The sequence below is a fragment of the Psammomys obesus genome, unplaced genomic scaffold (assembly GCF_907164565.1).
Source record: "Psammomys obesus unplaced genomic scaffold, mPsaObe1.curated_primary_1811, whole genome shotgun sequence".
Taxonomy (NCBI): Eukaryota; Metazoa; Chordata; class Mammalia; order Rodentia; family Muridae; genus Psammomys; species Psammomys obesus.
Genome location: NW_026596415.1, coordinates 362716 through 382837, shown reverse-complemented (window position 1 = coordinate 382837; position 20122 = coordinate 362716). Strand labels below are relative to the sequence as shown.

The window sequence follows — 20122 nt, the reverse complement described above, 5'->3', positions numbered from 1 at the left end:
TTGTACAATCACTTTGGAAAGCAATCTGGCAGTTTCTCAATAGATCTACCTCAAGATCCAGCTATACCACTCCTGGGCATGTGTCCAAAAGATGCTTCACCATATAATAAGAACACTTGCTCAACAATGTTCATCACAGCTTTATTCATAACCAGAAACTGAAAACAACCTAGATGTTCCTCAACTGAAGAATGAATAAAGAAAACGCATTTACACAATGGAATACTACTCAGCTATTAAAAATAAGAAAATCATGCAATTTGCAAGCAAATGGATGGAACTAGAAAAGATCATCCTGGGTGAGGTAACCCAGACACAGAAAGACACGCATTCATAAGCAGGTATTAGCTATAATGTTCAGAATAACCAAGCTACAACCACAGACCCAAAGAAGCCAAGGAGGGCTCAAGGGAGGATGCTTGATTCTCATGCTGAAATATAAGTAGAATCTCAATTGAAGTACCTGGGGGGAAGGAGCTGTCTGGGAGGAGGTGAGGAGGTGTTGGGGCGAGGGGACCAGGAGAAAGAACAGAAATCGGTTGGGGAGCATCTATGGGACAGGAAGAGTCCCCATGGAGTAACCCTAGCTGAGATCCCTAAAAGTGGGAGATATGGAACCTAAAGTTGCCATCTCCTGTAGTCAGGTAGGTGGAACTTCCAGTGAAAGGAGGGGGACACCACCCCACCCATAAAACCTTCAACCCAAAATCTGTCTCACCTATAAGTAGTTTGGGATAAAGATGGAGCCAAGATTGAAGGAATGGCCAACTGGCCAACTTCAGACCCACCCCATGGGAGAGAGCCAACCCCTGTCACTATTGATACTCCGCTATGCTTGCAGACAGGAGCCTAGCATAACTGTCCTCTGAGAGCCTTTATCCAGCAGCTAATAAAAACAGATGTAGAGACCCATAGACAAACAATAGGACAGGCTTGGGGAGTTTTGTGAAAGAGGGGGGATAAGGATAGAGGGAGCCAAGGACAGCACAAAAGACCTACAGAGTAAACTAACCTGGGCCCATGGAGGGCCCAGAGACTGAGATCACAGAGACTAAACCACCAACCAAAGAGCTTTCGTGGGCTGGACCTAAACATATGCATCACATGTGCAGCATGGTCATCACATGGTCCTCTAACAATGGGAGTAGGGACTGCCTCTGACTCTGTTGCTTGCCTCTGGAGCCCTTTCCTCTAGCTGAGCTGCCTTGTCTGGCCTCAGTGGGAGAAGATGCGCTTAGTCTTGCTGTAACTTGAGGTGCCGGGTGGTGTGGTACCTCTTTTATGGGCTTCCCCTTCTCTGAGAAGGGGAAGAAGGAGAAAAAAAGGAGAAGGTGGGAGAAAAAAAAGATCAAACACTTTAGTTGAAAATGGTACTGCTGTTTAAAATCCAAGCTTCCTCCTAGCTTTCCTGTAGACAGGTGTGAGTTTAGAGCTCAATCCCCGACACTGCCCCACCTACCAGTATTGGGAGGTGGGGGCTTGTTGTGAATCCACTTCACTACTTTGACACCATTCTGAGCAGTGGCAATGTTTACTCCTGGAATGCAAGTGATGAAGTGCTCTAAGGGGACACCTCTGTGGCTGTCTCGCATAATTTCTAGGTCACCAAACTCCGCAGCATAGCAATCTGGAAAGCTGAAGGGACAAAAGAGCAAGTGAAAATAATGAAAAAAAGCATTGCAGGCTGAACAGCAGGCTTTAATCAATGTATCTGAGAAGTAACTGCTGAGGTACTGCCTCTATAATACATCCTAATGAATAACTCTAGAAATCCCTGGGCAGTGTTCATCAGGGAGTTAGATAAAGCACTTTGGGTTGTCAAGGGCACCAAGTTTGGGGTTTGTCTGTGGTCCAGAGTTGTTTTCAGTGTACACTAATAAATGATTTTTTTTACAACCCTGGAATATGAACAAGGGTGAAATGATGCACTCTCTTGGCACTTGTGCAACTTTCAATTTGAATGCATCTCTTTCCTGCAAAAAAGAAACTATCCTCATGTTTAAATTTGTGAAATCCAACATAATTCCAGCTTCTTGTTGAAATACTGAGTGCATGGATTCATTTCTCAAAGATTCAACCCTAAGACAGAGTCCTCTTTCTAATCCTTTGTTCTGTCAGTAGGCAGACTACAGGAATGACCCTACAAGCACTCTACTCCCAATGACTAACATGGCTCACCTTAGCAAAGGCACGGTGCCCTCGTGGGTCTGGAGAAGACTATGAACTTGAGGTGCAAAAACTTTCAAAGAAAGAACCACAAAAGGAATCTTATAAGAGTCTGGATCAAATTCATGTTCACTGCAGGAAAGACAGCAAACAGTGAGCTCACTTCTCAGGAGTGGGAAGCATTACCTGCTTACTCTCTGGTAGGCGTTGATGTACCTGAAATCCTTGTTAGAGCAGTGCTGCCTGCAGACAGGTTCGTGATACTCCAACTCTTCAAATAGAACTGGGCTGCAGTTCGTGGAGGAGCCATCATGTGATTGGGAAGAGCCCAGGGGGCTTTGGCGGGCCTGGCTACTGGGTAAGAGACACACCAATCGCCCATTTCCCTGTTCACGGATTGCAATTGTGTCTGTTAATTTATATAAATCAGACACATTTAACTTGTGTCCATACCTAAGAACAGGAAAGAGGTGTTGGTTTAGAATGTTTTTCTTTGATTATGTAGACACACCCAATCTGTTTAATAAAGCAATACAGAATGGCTTCCCCCCATTCCTCCTTGAGTAAGATGAAACTACTGAGCTCATTTACTCTTTGAAGCCATATGGCTCTCTGCCAGCTACAACAGTACTATCATTTGGTAGCCCGTTCCCGTGGCAGTGTCTTCACCTAAGTGTCTTAGATGAAAGTGCTCCCAACATGTGCCACCTCCAACCACTGCCCTCTGAAGTGTACTCTTTTAGAGATGTTCTCACCCACACTGACCTCAACTGTAGAGCACTGGCCTCTGTACCTGGACTCCTCAACCCTGACTTAGACCTGCTACAGCTGGAGCATAAAAGCCCAGGCTCTAGATGAAGACAGATTTGAGGTCACATGCTGACTCTACTTCATTAAGATACACAACCAGTTTGAGTCTCAATTTTACTGTCTTTAAAATGTTTGGTAACTTGTACCTTACGGTGATAAATGAGGACTGAATTTGATTAGGCCTGGATAGTGCTTGGCCTGACTATTAGTAACTCCTTCTTACTTTTCCAGGTTCCATTCCCAGGGTCTTATATCCATCAGCCTTCTTCTCTACCAACACCAGTCCCTGGGGTCTCCCCATATGGGGAAATAAATATTCTCTCTCTGTTCTCATTGTTGGCCTTAAACTCTCATTGTTTTAGGGGGAAAATAAGTGATCTCTCAGGATTGACATTTACTCAGGCTCTAATCCCCTTCTTTTCTGGCTCTATGTCACCAGTCATCCCCAAACCTCACCCTACTTTCAGGCTCCTAAGATTCCCTAATGTCTGAAATGTTCTCTTTCCACATACTTTCCTTACTTACTCTTACCTCTGGGCCCGTGCTTGCTTCCCTGGCCTTCCACCCAGTTCTACCTCCCTCCCACTCTTCTGGTCCTATCTGCTTCCCTGCCTATCATAAATAATACCTCTTCAGCAAATAGCAGCTATTACTTTCAAAACCAACACCTCACTCAGAGTCTCTAATAGCACTCCAACTCTCAATACTGATATTCCAATGATACCCTGGAACTTTTCAACTCTTACTGTGCCTCCTCCTCAAGCTTCATGTTCCTGCTTCCCATCTGTCCCACCACAGTCTCAGAACAGTAGTCTGCTACCTTTTACCTTGCCATCTTGCTTCCTACCCAAAAATAGTTATCTGTTCCTGTTCCACAGGCACTTGAATTTCCTTTTTTAAAAAATTTATTATTTGATATATATACATGTTTTGCCTGCATGTATGTCTGTGTACCATATGTGTGCAGTGCCCTTGTAGGTCGAAAGAGGGCATCAGATCCACTGGAGATAGAATTTTGGGGGGGGAGGTGTAAGCTGGGAATTGAATCTGGGTCCACTGTAAGAGCAGCCAATGCTCCTTCTAACTCCTGGGTCAACTCTCTAGTCCAGTGGTTCTCAACCTTCCTCATGCTGTGACCCCCTTAATATAGTTCCTCATGTTGTGGTAACCCCAACCATAAAGTTATTTTCATTGCTACCTAACTGTAATTTTGCTGTTATGAATCATAATGTAAATATCTGATATGCAGGATATTTGGTATGTGACCCCTGTGAAATGGTCATTCAACCCCAAAGGGGTCATTCAAGTTGAGAACCTCTGTTCTAGCCCATCCACCTACCCACCCATCCACCCATTCATCCATTTATTTAGTTTTTGAGACAGCATCTCATGTCTGGCGTTGCACAGCTGAGTATGTCTTGAACTCCCAATCCTATGGCCTCCACTCCCAAATGCTAAAATTACTAGTATATGACACCAGGCCTCAAAAAGGCTTGAAAATTCTGTGGCACGTAGTTCTTTGTAGTCCAATTACATCAGCACAAAATTAACCCTGGCACAGAACTTTCCTTCTTTTCTTCTCCTTGAAGATGACTTTGACCATTATACATCTCTGTTCTTGTTCCTCTAATCCAGTCAATGGCTCATTACTCATGGAGTAACTGCCATACACCCTAATGCTGCCTAGACCTCTGAATCATTCTCTCTGTACCTCCTTTTCATTGAAATTTCTCGTTGATTCACAGAAGGATTTGTAAGATCTTCTCTTTACTTCTAAGAAACTCTTTGGATACAAAACCATGTCCTTTGTGCCTCAGCCTTTCATTCCACTAACACCTGCTGTGCACCTACTTTACACTGACACTGAAGATTCTAGATCCTGTCTAAAGTATAGAGCAAGCTCACAAATGCCACTGGAAGAGTAATAAAACTAGCAGGCAAAACAAAATTAAAAAGCTTAGCTTTTGGAGCACTGATAGTTTTAATGAAAAGGGCCCCCACAGTCTTAAGGAGTGGCCCTATTAGGCGCTGTTGCCTTGTGGGAGGAAGTATGTCACTGGAGGTAGACTTTGAGGTTTCAGATGCTCAAGCCAGGCCCAGAGTCTCTCTTTCCCTGCCACCTATGGATCTAGATATAAAACTCTCAAGCTCCTTCTCCAGTTCCATGTCTGCTTGCTGCTGCCATGTTTCCCACTATGACAATTACAGACTAAACCTCTGAAACACTAAGCCAGCTCCAATGAAATGTTTTCCTTTTTAAGAGTTACCATGGGGGGTGGGGCTGGAGAGATGGTTCAGCGGTTCAAGAGCATTGTCTGCTCTTCCAGAGGTCCTGAGTTCAATTCCTAGCAACCACATGGTGGCTCATAACCATCTATAATAGGATCTGATGCTCTCTTCTGTAATTCAGGCATACATGCAAACAGAGTGCTCATATGTATAAATAAAGAAATCTTAAAAGAAAAAAACAACAACACAGAAATATTAAAAAAAAAAAAAAGTTACCATGAAGCCAGGCATGGTAGCACATATCTTTAATTCTAGCACTTGGGAGGCAGAGGTAGGTGGATCTCTGTGAGGTCAAGGCAACACCAGGGCTATACACAGAGAAACCCTGTTTCGAAAAAACTCAAAAAGTTGCCATGGTTACAGTGTCTCTTTATAGCAATAGAAACCCTAACTAAGACAGAAGTTGGTACCAGAGGCTAGAGTACTGCTGTGATAGGCCTAATCATGTTTCTTGGTAATATGGACTCATTTTGGATTAGGAGAATAGCTGAATGCTTTAAATAGGGCTTAAGGCCCATACTAGTGAGAACATGAAGACCGAGAGTGATCTGAACTGTGGGGGTCTGGCTCAGAGGTTTCAGAGAATATTAATATGTGGCCTAGAGACCAATCTTGTTTTATTTTGGTAAAGAATGTGGCTGCTTTCTTCCCTTGTCCAAAGAATCTGCCTGAAGCTAAACTGAAGGGTTATGGATTAACAGCTTTGGCAGAGATTTCCAGACAACCTAGCATTGACTGTGTTGCTGGGTTATTAGTGGCCAAACTTATGCAGTTCTACAAGGAAAAGGAGCAAGCTAAGCAAAGGAAAAATAGAAAATGTACAGTTTGAGAGCACCAGGATGTGTAACAAATTAAAGAAAAGCCTGATGCAAAGTGGAATAATGGGAATGGTGACCTCAGAGCAAAATTTCACCCAGCTAAGCTTCTACCTGTGAAAAGGACTTAAAGAAAAGCTTAGGACCAAGCATGGTAGTACACACATCCCAGCACTCAGAAGGCAGAGGCTGGCTGATTTTTGAGTTCAAGGCCAGCCTGGTATACAAAATGAGTTCCAGGACAGCTAAGCTTAGGCAGAAAAGAAAACCACTGAAAACAGAAAGCTTGTGAAGATGTAATTGAATGAGGGGACCATGTGCCAGTCCCAGGAAGCAGCAGAACTTGCCAGCTTTGGCTAGCTTTAGAGTCAAGGACAGAAGAAAGGGATTATGGAATCTGAGGGACACAACTGAGGCCAGGCCCATGCCTGGAGTGTTTGTGCATGGAGGCCTAGAAAGGCCACTGTGTGAAGCTGTGAAGGTAACACCTGGATTGTCCTAGAGACTCTAGAATGTTGGATAGAGCCATGGGGCGCTTGCTGAGAAATGCCGCTAACAGGGAGTGGAACCAGCCCAAGAGAATGAAGTGTGTTACAGTCAACAAAGCTGAAAGGAGTTAGGTCTGAAGAGTCCTTTGACATCAGACATGAAGATGCAGAGTTTGGAGTTTACCCAGCTGGATTTTACTCTTGCTTTGATTCAGTCTTTTCTCATTATGCCCTATTTCTTCCTTTTTGGAATGGCAATGTATATTCTGTGCCATTGTATGTTAGAAGTATGATCTAAGTATGATCTACTTTTTAATTTTGATTTTTTTTTTTTAGGAGATTACAGATAAGAGACTGCAAAGAGGGCTAGAGAGATGGGTCAGAGGTTAACAGCACTGGCTGCTCTTCCAAAGGTCCTGAGTTCAATTCCCAGCAACCACACGGTGGCTCACAACCATCTATGAGATCTGGTACCCTCTTCTGGCATGCAGGCACACATGCAGACAGAACACTGTAAACATAATAATAAATAAATCTTAAAAAAAAAAAAAGAGAGAGACTGCCATGAGTATCAGAGACTTTAAATTGTTAAGTGCTGAGACTGTGATAGACTATGGGGACTTTTGAAGGTGAATTTAATGAATTTTGCATCACGTTATGGCTACAAGCCTATGGAAGCCAGGGTTTGAATGAAAATGGTCCCCATACTATGACCTTGTTGGAGTAAGTGTGGCCTGTCGGAAGAAGTATGTCACTAGGGGTAGGCTTTGAGGTTTCAGAAGCTCAAGCCAGGCTCAGTGTTTCCCTATCTTCCTGCTGCACAAGGATCTAGATATAGAATTCTCAACTACTTCTTCAGCACCATGTCTGCCTGCCTGGCACCATGATGACAACAGACTAAATCTCTGAAACTGTAAGCTGTTGCAGGTTGATCTCATGCTATGTATTCTAATTACTGGCTCCCAAGTTCTGGCTGCTGCCCAGATGAGTGTATTCTCACATACACTGGTATTTGTTGTATAAACTTTGCTTTACCTAATTTAAAGTTGATTGGCTAATAAAGTTGCTGAAGTGTAACTAGGCAGTAAAGAAGTAGGTGATGCTCAGATTCCTGGGCTTGGAGTCTCAAGAGAGACCAGGAGGCTGGGAGGGAGAGTGAGAGGAAGATGGAGAGAAGAAAGTCAACATGGGGCAGTACGGATCATGAGCACATGACCATGAGGACTTGCCTGACAGAACAGAAACAGCCCAGACAGGGACAATTAAGGCAAGCAACTTGGACTGTGTAGCTGGGCAATAGCAAAATAGCTTAGAGGTTGATGCCTGCCCAGTTATGGTGTCTTAAAGCTTTTATAATTCTAAAAGGTCTCTGTATCAGTTATTTGGGAACCAGCTGGAATAAAGAAGCCCTCTAGAGTCTAACAGCCAATTCCACAGCAGTAAGCCAGCCCTAATTTAATATTTTTCCTTAAGATATGCCATTGTCATGGTGTCTTTTTACAGCAACAAAACTCTGAGCAGGAACCTAAGTCCAAATTTGCTAAAAAATAAAAGTTGTTAAAAAAAAAGTGTTAGATTCAAACTTCCAGTCTAAACAGCACTGTCTCTTTTTTGTTCTCTTTCCCTGGTGAGAAGTCCTTAAGGATAAACATATAGTTTTTTGTTTTGTTTTTGTTTTTTGCATGAAAGTTACCAATCACTACTGTATAAATGGAACAATAAATAAAACTTACTTCTTTTCATAGATGTCTATAAATTTAAAGAGAGGTAAACAACAGGCGGGAGCATCCTGAAGAATAGACACTGTTTCTGCACTGTAGGACAAAATCCGTGAGTTAGAGAACAGACTACTTCCATATAACACCAAGTATACATTTTACAGGTTCATAAAACACAAAATACAAACAAAGTAAACTTACTCATTTCTGATATGTTAAGAGTTTACTTTTCACAAAAGGTAAAAAAAAAAAAAAAAAAAAAATCAAAAGGATTTTAAGGACAAGCCATGAAAAATGATCAAGTCCATTCTCTGGGACTCAGCAACAGGATGTCCCACATCTGTGCAGCAAAGACGTGGACCTTCCTGAGGATGGAAGATGGAGGAGATAAACACGGTGTTTTAACTCAGAGTTTGAAGTATCTCTTTCCATGTGTTAGATATATGGGACTGGGATTTCTGCATGTGACTGGACATGTAACTGCACACACATCACTCTTTACAAAAAAGGTACTAAAAATACAACAAACAAACAAACAAACAAACAAACAAACAAAAAAGCCCAACCTAGAAGGGTGATTAGCCTGGAACAGAATTTAGAGGGCTTTTCTCCATTTCTCTTACTTACTGGAAAACTCAAGTATTATTTTTATTCTAAGAAAAAACTACAAACAACAAAAACACCCACAACTTTAAACACTGGCCAAGTCCAAATCAGAGAGAAGGTACTTAATATTTCAAAACTCAAGAGTAAATCTTAGCTCATTAGCTCTCCACAGCAGTTGAGCCAAAGCAGCATGAAGACTTGCTATGAGTAGTCCAAGAGCTCACCCTGACTCAGTCATAAGGGAAACTACACTAAGGTTCTGAGGCAGGACTTTCTACTTTTCAGGATTATATGCTTTATTGGAGAGGTCTGTTAGTCTTAGAACCTGTTCTAGGTATGTAGTATGCTCCTTCAGTCTAAAGGGCCCGCCAAGTTCAAGCTGTATTTGGCTTTTGCTTAATGATTTAAACAAGAGCCAGAGGTCAGATTTCAAACCATATCAATTCACAATAACCACATTACATACAGGGAGAATGGGAATATGATAAAATCTATTTATTACTTTCCAAACTGTCTGTGGATCAGTTGTTATGTCCTGAAGTGAATGGCTTGAATGCTGTTTTTTACCTTAGTAAAGAGAGTGACTTGTTGGCAGCTCCTGTCGAGAGTGAGACCAGGATCTTCTTGCTGCCAATTTTGTGCCTGTGAAGGCTGTTTACTGCACAGATTGCTTCTTGCAGGTTTCCCATCTGCACAATGGCCTTGAGCTGATAATCGGTATGGGGACTAAGCTCAACACTCTTCACCTACAACAGGACAAAATAAAATAAGAGCACTGCCAGAATCTACCTAGACACAGCCTGTCAACTTCAAAAGTGAGAGTGAACTGTTGAGCAACAATGCTAGCAGATATCAGGGCATGCACAAAGTAACTTTTCTGAATGTGGTATTGTAGTATAGGTGTAGAGTGTAGTTGATCTTCAGAGAACCTAGCCTGGTCAGTCTGCCTTTTTGCTCTGGCACATGCCATTCTCAGAGGCAAACTCAACAAGTTTCTCCAACTCTGCAAAATACCAGGTCTATAAAAGGTGTATTTTTTAGCAAACTAAACACTCGGCTGGGTACATTAGACCAGTGTTTCTCAACTTGTGGGTTGTGACCCCCTTGGTAGTGGTGGTAGTGGGGCATCAAACAACTCTTTTACAAGAACATAACATCAGATATCCTGCATATCAGATAATTACATTATAATTCATAACAGTAGCAAAATTAGTTATGAGGTAGCAACAAAATAATTTTATGGTTGGGGGTCACCACAAACATGAGGAACTGTATTAAAGGGCCAGCCTTAGGAAGGTTGAGAACCACTACTTTATAGACTTTCTATTTCTGCATATAGTAAGTCCCTCTATCTGTGACAGGCACTTATCATGGCTAGCTTCATTTTCTCTGGGGGTCATGTCCAAAAAAAAAAAGCTATGCATTCTATATTTTTTCTAACACAGATAAGGGAAAAAGTTCAAACTTGCCCAGTCATACCCATGTCCTGGCTGTGGCTATGTGTGTCCAATTAGGCCCTCTGACATTGAACTCAACCACAGGTAAAACCAGCAAGGACAAGAGTGGGGGCGGGTATGACAGCTGGAGAAATGACTCAACAGGTAAGAGCCTACACTACTCTTCCAGCAGACCAGAGTTCAGTCAAAGCATCCATATTTGGTAGTTTAAAACCTCCTGAAACTTTAGCTCCAAGAGCTCTGACAAGATGCTCTGGCCTTCAAAAGCATCCACATACATGTGTACACAAAGATTCACATAATTAATTTTAAAATAAATGTTCTTTAAAAAAATGAAAGGATGAAGCTGAGCATGTCTTTCATCATATCACTTGGGAGGCTGAGGCAGAAGGACACGGTCTTGAAAATACCACCCACTCCCAAAATTGCAAACTAATTACCCAAATAACAAGAGTGAAGGTACCTGGCCATGCTTGGAAAAGGCTTCCTGGAGGAGCTGCTGCAGCTCCTTCCGGGACAGCCTGTAGTCCACGTTGCTGACCTGGATGTCAACACCATTTGCAAATGGTTCTGGGCAGTCAGCACCACTGCTAGGATTGGCAATGTTGAAAGCAAGTGGTGAGGCTCTGTTTAAAAGGTTTGGAGACATACTCCTGCAGAAAATAAACAAGACATGAACCGTTCTTTGCACTGAAGTTCTGCCATTCTGGCTTTGCCTGAAGTTACTGATAAAAGAGACTTCCCTATTTGATTTTGCAATGTGTTTTACCTTAAACCTATGCTGATTTAGGCTTAATGTCTAAAGTACTATGAGTGGACCTCAATAAAAAATTATTTAATGTCAAATGCTATTCACAGAAATATTTAAAGCAAAAGGGACAAAAATATAGGAAGCCTTACTGAACTGAAGTCCACTCTGAGCACTTTAGTCTTATGAATTTTGCCTCTAATTGATTATGTAAATTTTAGCCTCCTCTGACTTAAAAGGTCTAGTATAACATATAAGACAGGATCTGGTGTCAACTGTTACATGAAATTATACATTTCCTTTCTGTAGTGATTTATTTACTTATTAATTTTTAAAATTTTTCTGAGATGGGGTCTCATTATGTAGCACTTGCTGTTCTGAAATTCACTATGCAGACAAGGCTGTACTCAATCTCATAGCAATCTAAGATCATTGTCTCCCAAGTGCTAGGATCAAAGGTGTGTGATACTATACTTGGCCTTTGTAGTGATTCTTAATCAACTCTCCACAGAAAATGCAGTGTGAAAACTGGCCTTATGGCATCCCCATCTGCCAAGTCTTACAAAGTTGAGTTTTCAGCCGCCTCCTACAAAGTGCCATATTGTAAGTGGCCAATGAACATTTTATTTCGGCTTTCCTGAACACAGAGTGTAAGATGTTGCTTGCCTAGTTGGCTGTTTTTATTCAAGTTCCTGCTAAGTTACACAGGCTGGTCGTGAACTCGCTTTGTAATCCAGCCTTGCAATTTTCCTGCCTCAGCCTACCAAAATTCTGGTAATACAGGTATTTACCAGAACACCTGACCATAAAGACATCTTCTCTGTTGACATGGACTTACCTAGATTTCTAAATGAAAGGAACAATGGAGGAAAGCATTGCCTCTGAATGTCAGCTGTGATAATCTGAAGAGAGGGTCTGGCAGTGAGAGATGGCAGACCTGTTTCTCACTCTGTACTGTCTCAATAACTAACCCAGTGGTCTACAACCTTCCTGTTGCATATCCCACTGGGGAGAAAGCTGCACTTACCTTGGAGACCAAGACTGAGAGGTGAGCAGAGGGCTCACTTGCCTTGAGGTGATCAACTTGCTGAATGCAGATGGGTAGCTCACTTGGAAGACAGTCTCCTCTCTCTTCTCTACAGGAGAGCTGGTAACACTCTGGGAACTGAGGTTTTCTTTTCTAACAGGAGGGAGAATTTGAGAGTAATGTCATAGGTATCGCGTAATTTCATAGAAGCAGCTATCAAGAAAGAAACACTAGACATACTTTTGACTGCTTCTGTAAAGTGGCTCCGTCACACCTGTGTTCAAACTGGGCACTGAAGTGCTTGGGCCATTGTTAGGCAGTGCTGCCATCCTCCCATGCGCTTGCTGGTGGTCACTGTTTTTGCTGCCAGTCTTTGATTCCATTCGGCACAGCTCCTTTAAAGACAGAAGTACAGTGGCCTTAAACCTAAGTGGGTTAGATGAGTTAGATTCTACACAAAGAGTAAAGTGACTGATTCTCAGCAAAAAACAAAGTAAGAGGACACAATAGGCGCCAGCAGCCACAAGACACATGAAGAAACCATACTTGCCATAAACTTCAGAAAGCAAGAGATATCAAAATTACCTGTAAACTTTTAATGTTTGTGGTTTTAGTGACAGATCCAGAATTTGCCTGTAACCCTTTCCCAGGCATAGTTTTGGCACAGGGTGACTGTTCACTTGTATCTTTGATGAAGCATAATTTTGTGTTCTTAACTTTTTTGGGAGACCTTGCTTTATCGGCAATTGCATTTGAACTCTTGGCTTCAAAGAATTCTCTATGTTTTGGAGTAAAGGACACAATGATCCTGTTACCAAAGACATCTTCATTTTCCATTCGCTTCTGGGCCCGCTCTGCACTGTCTTGGTTTATGAAGCGAAGAATTGCACTGCAGCCTGTGATACTCAACACTTTGCCACCGCAGTTATCAGACAGGCGTCTGAGCCTGTTGCTGATGCTCTTGCCATCTTTATTTGCTGGTAGGTTATAAACATAGAGCAGAGTGTGGCACTGCAAGAACAGGAAAAGTGTTATATCAGGTTCAGTCAAAAGTACACATTCAATTTCAAAACAAGAACAAGTGCTGTCTCCACTTCAGCCAACACACAGAAGAGGTAAGGACAGAACTCTGATGGGAAAGGGTAAACCTATTCAGTGTAATGTTTCCACAGATATAATGAGTGATCACGTTTCTATACAATGTCCAGAAGAGACCAACCTAGTGACTGGTGACTAGCTGGCTGGAGTGAGAAGGGATCACCACTGACTAGCAGACAGCCCATGGAAACCATTTCAAACTGCAGGTACAACTCAGTAAGTATTAAAAACTAATGAACTGTACATGTCAGTCAATAGCCTGTGACTTTTGTGGTTAAAACCCTTCCAGATAACCTGGAATGTATGTATCAAGAAACAGAACAGGGAAGATGCTAGGAGAATGAAGGTGATTGTGGAGAGGGCTAAAATTGGTAGAAAAAATATTTAAGGACAACAGCAAAGGAAAGGAGATTTGCTAAAATTAAAAAAAAAGGTTTAGTAAGGAGATAGTACTTTTCACCTGTCACACTGGCAAACATTTTAAATAGACATTTGTACTTCTCATTGATATGAATGGGAATCATTATCAATTTCTTGGAGGACAAGTAAAACCTTGCCTGTAATTTCTGACTTAGAGCTACCACAGCTGAAAATGTACCATCCAAAGACATCCTGGATGAGCTAGCTGGAGATGGTAAAAACTAAGTAGAAACGTGTCCAGTGATAGGCAGACTGCTCAAACAAATCAATAGCCAGCCACAGGCATGCTGTCAGTCAGTATTTCTTTTTGTTTGTATATTTTATTTTGTTTTTCAAGACAGACAGAGTTTCTCTGTGTAGCCCTGGCTGTCCAGGAACTCGCTCTGTGACCCAGGCTAACCTCAGACTCAGGTCTGCCTGCCTCTGCCTCCTGACTGCTAGGCTTAAAGGTACATGCCACCCTGCTTGGCATTCTAATGGCTAAAAATATGGGTGATTCATACCAATATTTTATGTAGACATGGAAATGCACGTGTTATAATATTAAGTTTTAAAAAATATGACTTTAAATTTTTTATTTTTTTTTCCTTTTTTTAAAAAATCATTTGGAGAACAGTGCTAAACTGTAAACAGTGGTCCCCTTTACGATAGGACTGTTTGTGCTTTACATGCTGTTTTTGTTTTTACACCAACATTACTTTTGTATTGGGAACTTCCTTACACGGGTATGTCAAGCAATCATCAACAAAATCTCGCTGTTCCTGTGACACCTGCAACTCAAAACCCAGGCAAAGGTAACACAACTTTAAAGAGCTGAAGAACAGTAAAGAAAAACTGTGCCATTACCACTCTAGTAAATGAGAAAGCATCCCACATGACTGAATATTCTGGATAATTGGTCTTTATTTTAACCATTAGGCCTCCTACATGGTCAAGCTCTCTGCCAAAATACCATGATTGATTTAATGACATTTATAGTTAGAGAGCACAAAACAGACACAGAAGGCAGGTAATGCAGCCCCAGCCACAGGTCCCCAAAGCAAATATGGTGAGGTAAAAAAGAGGTTCAAAAGGCTGCAGTAGGCTGTGATTCTATTCCTTGGGCCAAAGTCTGCAACCTCCAACTCTAAGTGTCCCTCACATGATTTTGACTAAGACAGACCCTGGGCTTGCTGGCATCTGGGACTAGCAGGTGGGCTAGAAGACCTGATCCCAGCCTCTGCTCTGCTGTGGTTGTCAACCTGCTTCTTTCCTAACTTCTACTTCCTTCTGTAAAGACACTGGATGCCATCTTTTCTCCTTGTTTTTGAGACAGGATCTCACTATGCAGCCCTGGTGGGACAGGAGCTATGTAGCCCAGGTTGACCTGAAACTTTTGATACCCTGCTTCTAATTTCAGCTTCTAAATGCTGAAATTACAAGTATAAGTCACAAGTACTAGGTTGGACAGAATAATTTCTAAAATACAACTACAAATATAAAGTTATTAAATTATATATGTAAGAATGCATTTAATGCATGACAGTGACACTGGAAGTCCTTTCCATCACTGTTAGAATTTCTTTCAGAGTTACACATGCATTCCCTACACATGTGGCTCAGCACTGTGGCAATCAGCCTTATCCCAAATTAATTCTAACAGAAATGCTGCTCCTGGGAATATATTCACACTCTCCTACATGGCCTACAATACCCAAAGGCACCCATGCATGATAAAAAACACACTGCAAAAAGCAGTCTCTGCAGCCTGTTGCAGCTTAGAAAAAAAAAAAAAATCACTTAAGAGATTCACAATTGCTCCACTTACCTGAAAGCAGACAAAGCAGTGTGTGAGCTCTTGCCATGCTCTCTGCCCATAATACTTGGGAGCAAAACAGTAACTTCCTACATTGTTTAATCCATTTGATATAAAGTGTCTCTAGTCTTTGGCTAGTGCCTATCTCTGAAGTAAAGCACAAGTTGGTTCTCTAGGCAAGTCTGAAATCATTGAAAGAAAATTTATCCTTATCTGTTCAAGACTATGAGGTTTCCAAGGTTATTTCAAACACTGATCAATGTCTCACAAAGAACAGCACCCCTGGACCAGGTGATCCCTTACCAGGGGCAGTCTCTCAGCTCCAAAATCTACCACTAAAGAACAACAAAAGTAACAGAAACCTACTCACAGGGATCTTCAGTGGTAACCTGGGGGGTAGATCGGAAATGAACTCTTCAAATCTGATTAGCTCGTTAGCATGATGTAACAAAGCTTCAGAGGCCTGGTTTTTATGCACCAAAATGATGTAGAAACCATGCCTGTGCCTCAGATCACTGAGTTCCAATGCAAAATTGACATCAGCTAAAAGAAAAGACAAGTATTAGAAACATTCAACAGAGACAGCCCTGGATAATTAGTGACATGACCAAGAAGACAGGCAGGCCTGGCTCAGGCTCAGTCACTTTCCCCTTTTTAATCAGGAACACATTTTCTTGTGAAGAGTTAACATTACAAGGCAATCATATAACACACCCAAGACATAGTGCTTCCTTCTAATATTAACAGGGAGCGGGCATTAACATGTTGGGGATGCAAGCTGAAAATTATTCATCTTGCGGTTTTTAAGTTATAATACTGAAGGAGGGAAAATATCTATCCATCTATCCACCCAATACCACCCTCACACAAAACCATTCTCTTGAATAAACTGGCTCTGAAATAACTCATGGAGAACATCTAAAAATTCAGACTTTTTTTTTTCTTTCTTCAAGTTTTCAGTCAAGTGCTCACTGTGTAGCCCAGGCTGGTCCTGCACGCATTGATAGTCTTGCCTTAGCCTCCTGCATACTGGGATTACAGGGATAAGCACCAAAGCAGGCTGTAGACTCTGCTGTTTCCCTGAACAGTTGTCAACAATCATCATTGCATGTCTGCCTAGGTTCACCTCTATAGTTCTTTGGCTTGCACATTTCTGATAATTCCCAAGCAGTGAGTGTGGCTGAAACCAGCAGATGCTTTGACACTTACTTGACACAAGAACCACAGTAGCTGGAGCAGTATGCGTATTTGCAAACCTTCGTAGGCTCTGACGGAGTTTGTCATCAGCAGCATTCTTTGCAGTAGCGTTTATGTGAGCAACAGTTACCTGTTATATCATTTATCAAAAGAGTCATTGAACAACCGTTAGGGTTAGAAACTGCCACAAATATGGTCCACATTTTTTTAAACAAGTTTTCATTGTGTAGCCCAGGCTAGCCTTAAATTCTTGATCCTCCTGCCTCAGCCACCAGAGTGCTGGGATTACAGAAATGTTCTACCTGGCCCCTACTAGGTAACATACAAGGAAAGAAGGTCTTCAATTATTATTGTTGAGAATGGGAAGGTTACAACTGGATATCAGTCATTTTAAAACTAGTTCTCCATAAAAAAGTGGAGAAATTACTGTCCCAAGTCTCATTTCTAATTGCTTTTGAACTTTTTATTCCCGCTTTAGAAAAGAGGTAAAAAAAGGAAATCAAATTCCAAATCACAAAGCTTTCCATAATACATTTTATCCACAATCTGCATGTGGAAAGGTTGAGGTACACCGTAGTATTGCATTTTATCACCTGTCTATGTAATCCACTGTCTGGAGCCTACAGGATCTGAGGCTGCATGACAGATGGAAGAGGACTAACATCCCTAAGGCAGCCCAAAACACAGACTCCTTTTAAGACTATTATGCTTAAAGTTATCTCAAAACAGTCTGTTTAAGTATATGTACCATAGGATATGTAATATATATTTGTATGTTGTATATAAACATATAATTCTATGCAGAAATATGAAATGTATGTGGCTTTCTCTCATTTGTTGTTTTGTTTCATTTTTTTGAGACAGGGTTACTCTGTGTAGCCTTGGCTATCTAGACTTGTTTTGTAGAGCAGGCTAGCCTCTCACAGAGATCCACCTGCCTCTGCCTCCCTGAGTTCTGGAATTACGTGTACAGGCACGCGCACCAGGCAGCTTTCTCTCATTTGAAAATAGCATAAAAACAGTAACATCACTAAACCAATCCGAATTGGGGGCTTAGACAAAACACCCCAAGTAATCACATGCACTTACTCTGCTAACCACAGCAAGAAAACATTCCTTAAAATTTCATTATTTCAAAAATTTTGTATGTGTGGGTGTTTTGCCTGCATTTATGTCTGTGAACCACATGTATGCTGGCATGTGCAGAGGCCAGAAGGGGGTATAGGACGCCTGGAACTGAAGCTATATACAGCTGGCTGTTAGCTACCATGTGGGTTCTGGGAACTGGACTCCAGTCCTCTGGAAGAACAGTCAGTGCTCTTAACTGCTGAGCCACAGCTCTGGCCCTCGGGAAATTACAAATCTTTAAAAAAAGAAAATTCTTTTACCTGGCAATTATTCAGCTCCTGAATAACTTCCTTGTTTTCTTTACTGATGTCGCACACACAGATAAACTCTGCTTCTCTGTGTCCTCTAAAAAACTTCTCACGTATTCTCTGTACAACAGTCGTTGCTGACCGGCCAGAGGGGACTGAGCAGTTTTCAATATCCCAGAAAACGCCAATTGGGGGGAGGGTCTCCAGCACCTGTCCGGTGACTGCAACTTCTGGTGACCCTTAAGAAATGTTAATACTTCCAGTTACACAGAGTGCAAATGAAACAGCAAGCTAAAATACAACAGTTGACTACCCATCATTCTAAACAACAGAAATACCAAGTTAGTTATTGCTTGCCATTGAGTTTAAGGACACCAACGCCCCAAGTTGCTAGCCTAAGAAGCAACCACAATATTCCAGTGACATACTGAGACCACTCCAAGTTTTTAGCAGCAACAAACCTACAAATCAGTGGTGCCATGCCCATAACAACTCTAAGTTACAGTGTAACTTCATCGCCTGCTGACCCATGGTGCTTCTTCAATGACCAATGGAAACTGAGTGGATTTGGACCTGCTTCCAGCTCAGTGCAGGCCTGGCTTCCTACCAGATACCGAAGAGAAGAGCATTGAAGAGACAACCAAAGTGAAACTGGTACTGTTTTTCCCTTTAAAGTATTCCAATACTGGTTTAACCTTTCAGAGATGTTTTCTTCAATAAAATATCACAGCAACTGGAGAGATAGAGGTTAAAAGCAGTCTGCTCTTCCAGAGGTCCTGAATTAAACTCCCAGTAACCACATGGTGACTCACAACCATCTATAGGAAGATCTGGCGCCCTCTGCTGGCGTTTAGCTATACATGCAGGCAGAACACTGTATACATAATAAATATATCTTTTAAAAAAAAATCAGAGTTAACTACTTTGTAGGGAAAATATTTTGCTTGAGAACTCTCAGGTTTCAAATACTTTTAATAATAAGACATTACAGCTGGGCAGTGGTAAGTCAGGCCTTTGATCCTCACACTTTGGAGGTATAAGCAGGGCAATCTCTGTGAGTTTGAGGACAGCCTGGTCTACAGAATAAGTTCAACAACAGCCAGGGTATATAGAGAGACCTTGTTTCAAAAACAAAACCAAACATGCAACCTAAGTGAGTTCAAGTCTCCCACAGCACTTATGCTACCTAATACACTCCCCATCTTCCTATACAGATTCTAGTCTCATATAACCTTGGCCTAGAATCAAAAAGATTTTTGCCAAATGAAGGAGGAAAAAGACTCACGTATACTTCAAAATACAAATGGATCCTTAGAATCACAGAAAAAATTTTAGAGGCAATTAAATACAATATTTTTGTCAGATACTGAACACAACTCAGATGGAGGCTGTAGAGATATTTCAGTAGTCAAGAACACTTGCTACTCTTACATGGGACACTGGTTCAATTCCAAGCAGACACATAATGGCTGACAATCTTTTGTAACCCCAGTTCCAGGTGATCCAGTGCCCTCTTCTGGCATCCAAAAGCACCAAGCTCAAATATAGTACACTTACATTCATGCATACAAAATACTCATAAACATAAAATAAAAATAAATAAATCTTAAAAAAAAAAAAAAAAAGGAGACAACTTAAGTGCACTTTTTAATGCTACATTATTATTTACCAAATTTCGAAGCAGCTTTGCCTAGACTGGTTGCCAACAACAATGAGGTCTCCTTCTCCATCCCTTTTGTTCCACAGCCATTACATAGAGGGACAGCTCGAGGTGCAGGCTGAGTACTTGGAGGTGGTATATTTGGCCAAATTTTAGCAGCATCAATTATACTATTTCTTGCTGGCTGTTTTAACATTTTTTTTTTAAAGGAAGAAGTTTTAGATACATCAATACAGAACCTAGATTCATATACAACTGTAAACACCATTCTAAGCATTTTACCTTCCTACCTGCTGACCTATGATAAAGTACATGTTCAAATAATCATTATCAGAATGATCATCTACCAGTGCACAGTCTCATCTCAAGAAGAACTCGAAATGATCAGGCACCTGCTCAAATGCTCAGTGTTTTCCACCCTGGGACATGCATCTACAATGAAGGAACTCTTA

General features: G+C 41.5%; 1 protein-coding gene across 2 annotated transcripts in view; it reads right to left on the bottom strand.

Annotated features, from left to right (window-relative positions):
* The window catches only part of Marf1 (meiosis regulator and mRNA stability factor 1), a 50005-nt gene that overhangs the window by 22445 nt on the left and 7438 nt on the right, over positions 1-20122 (bottom strand). For both annotated transcript variants that reach the window (XM_055597732.1, XM_055597733.1), the window contains exons 4-16: positions 19680-19854; positions 18023-18249; positions 16647-16764; positions 15808-15980; positions 12710-13135; positions 12365-12519; positions 12125-12277; positions 10813-11002; positions 9460-9638; positions 8302-8382; positions 2383-2619; positions 2179-2298; positions 1460-1635 (exon numbers count right to left, since the gene is read on the bottom strand). In XM_055597732.1, coding sequence (XP_055453707.1) covers positions 1460-1635; positions 2179-2298; positions 2383-2619; positions 8302-8382; positions 9460-9638; positions 10813-11002; positions 12125-12277; positions 12365-12519; positions 12710-13135; positions 15808-15980; positions 16647-16764; positions 18023-18249; positions 19680-19854 — 2410 coding nt within the window. The remainder of the gene's footprint in view (positions 1-1459; positions 1636-2178; positions 2299-2382; positions 2620-8301; positions 8383-9459; positions 9639-10812; positions 11003-12124; positions 12278-12364; positions 12520-12709; positions 13136-15807; positions 15981-16646; positions 16765-18022; positions 18250-19679; positions 19855-20122) is intronic.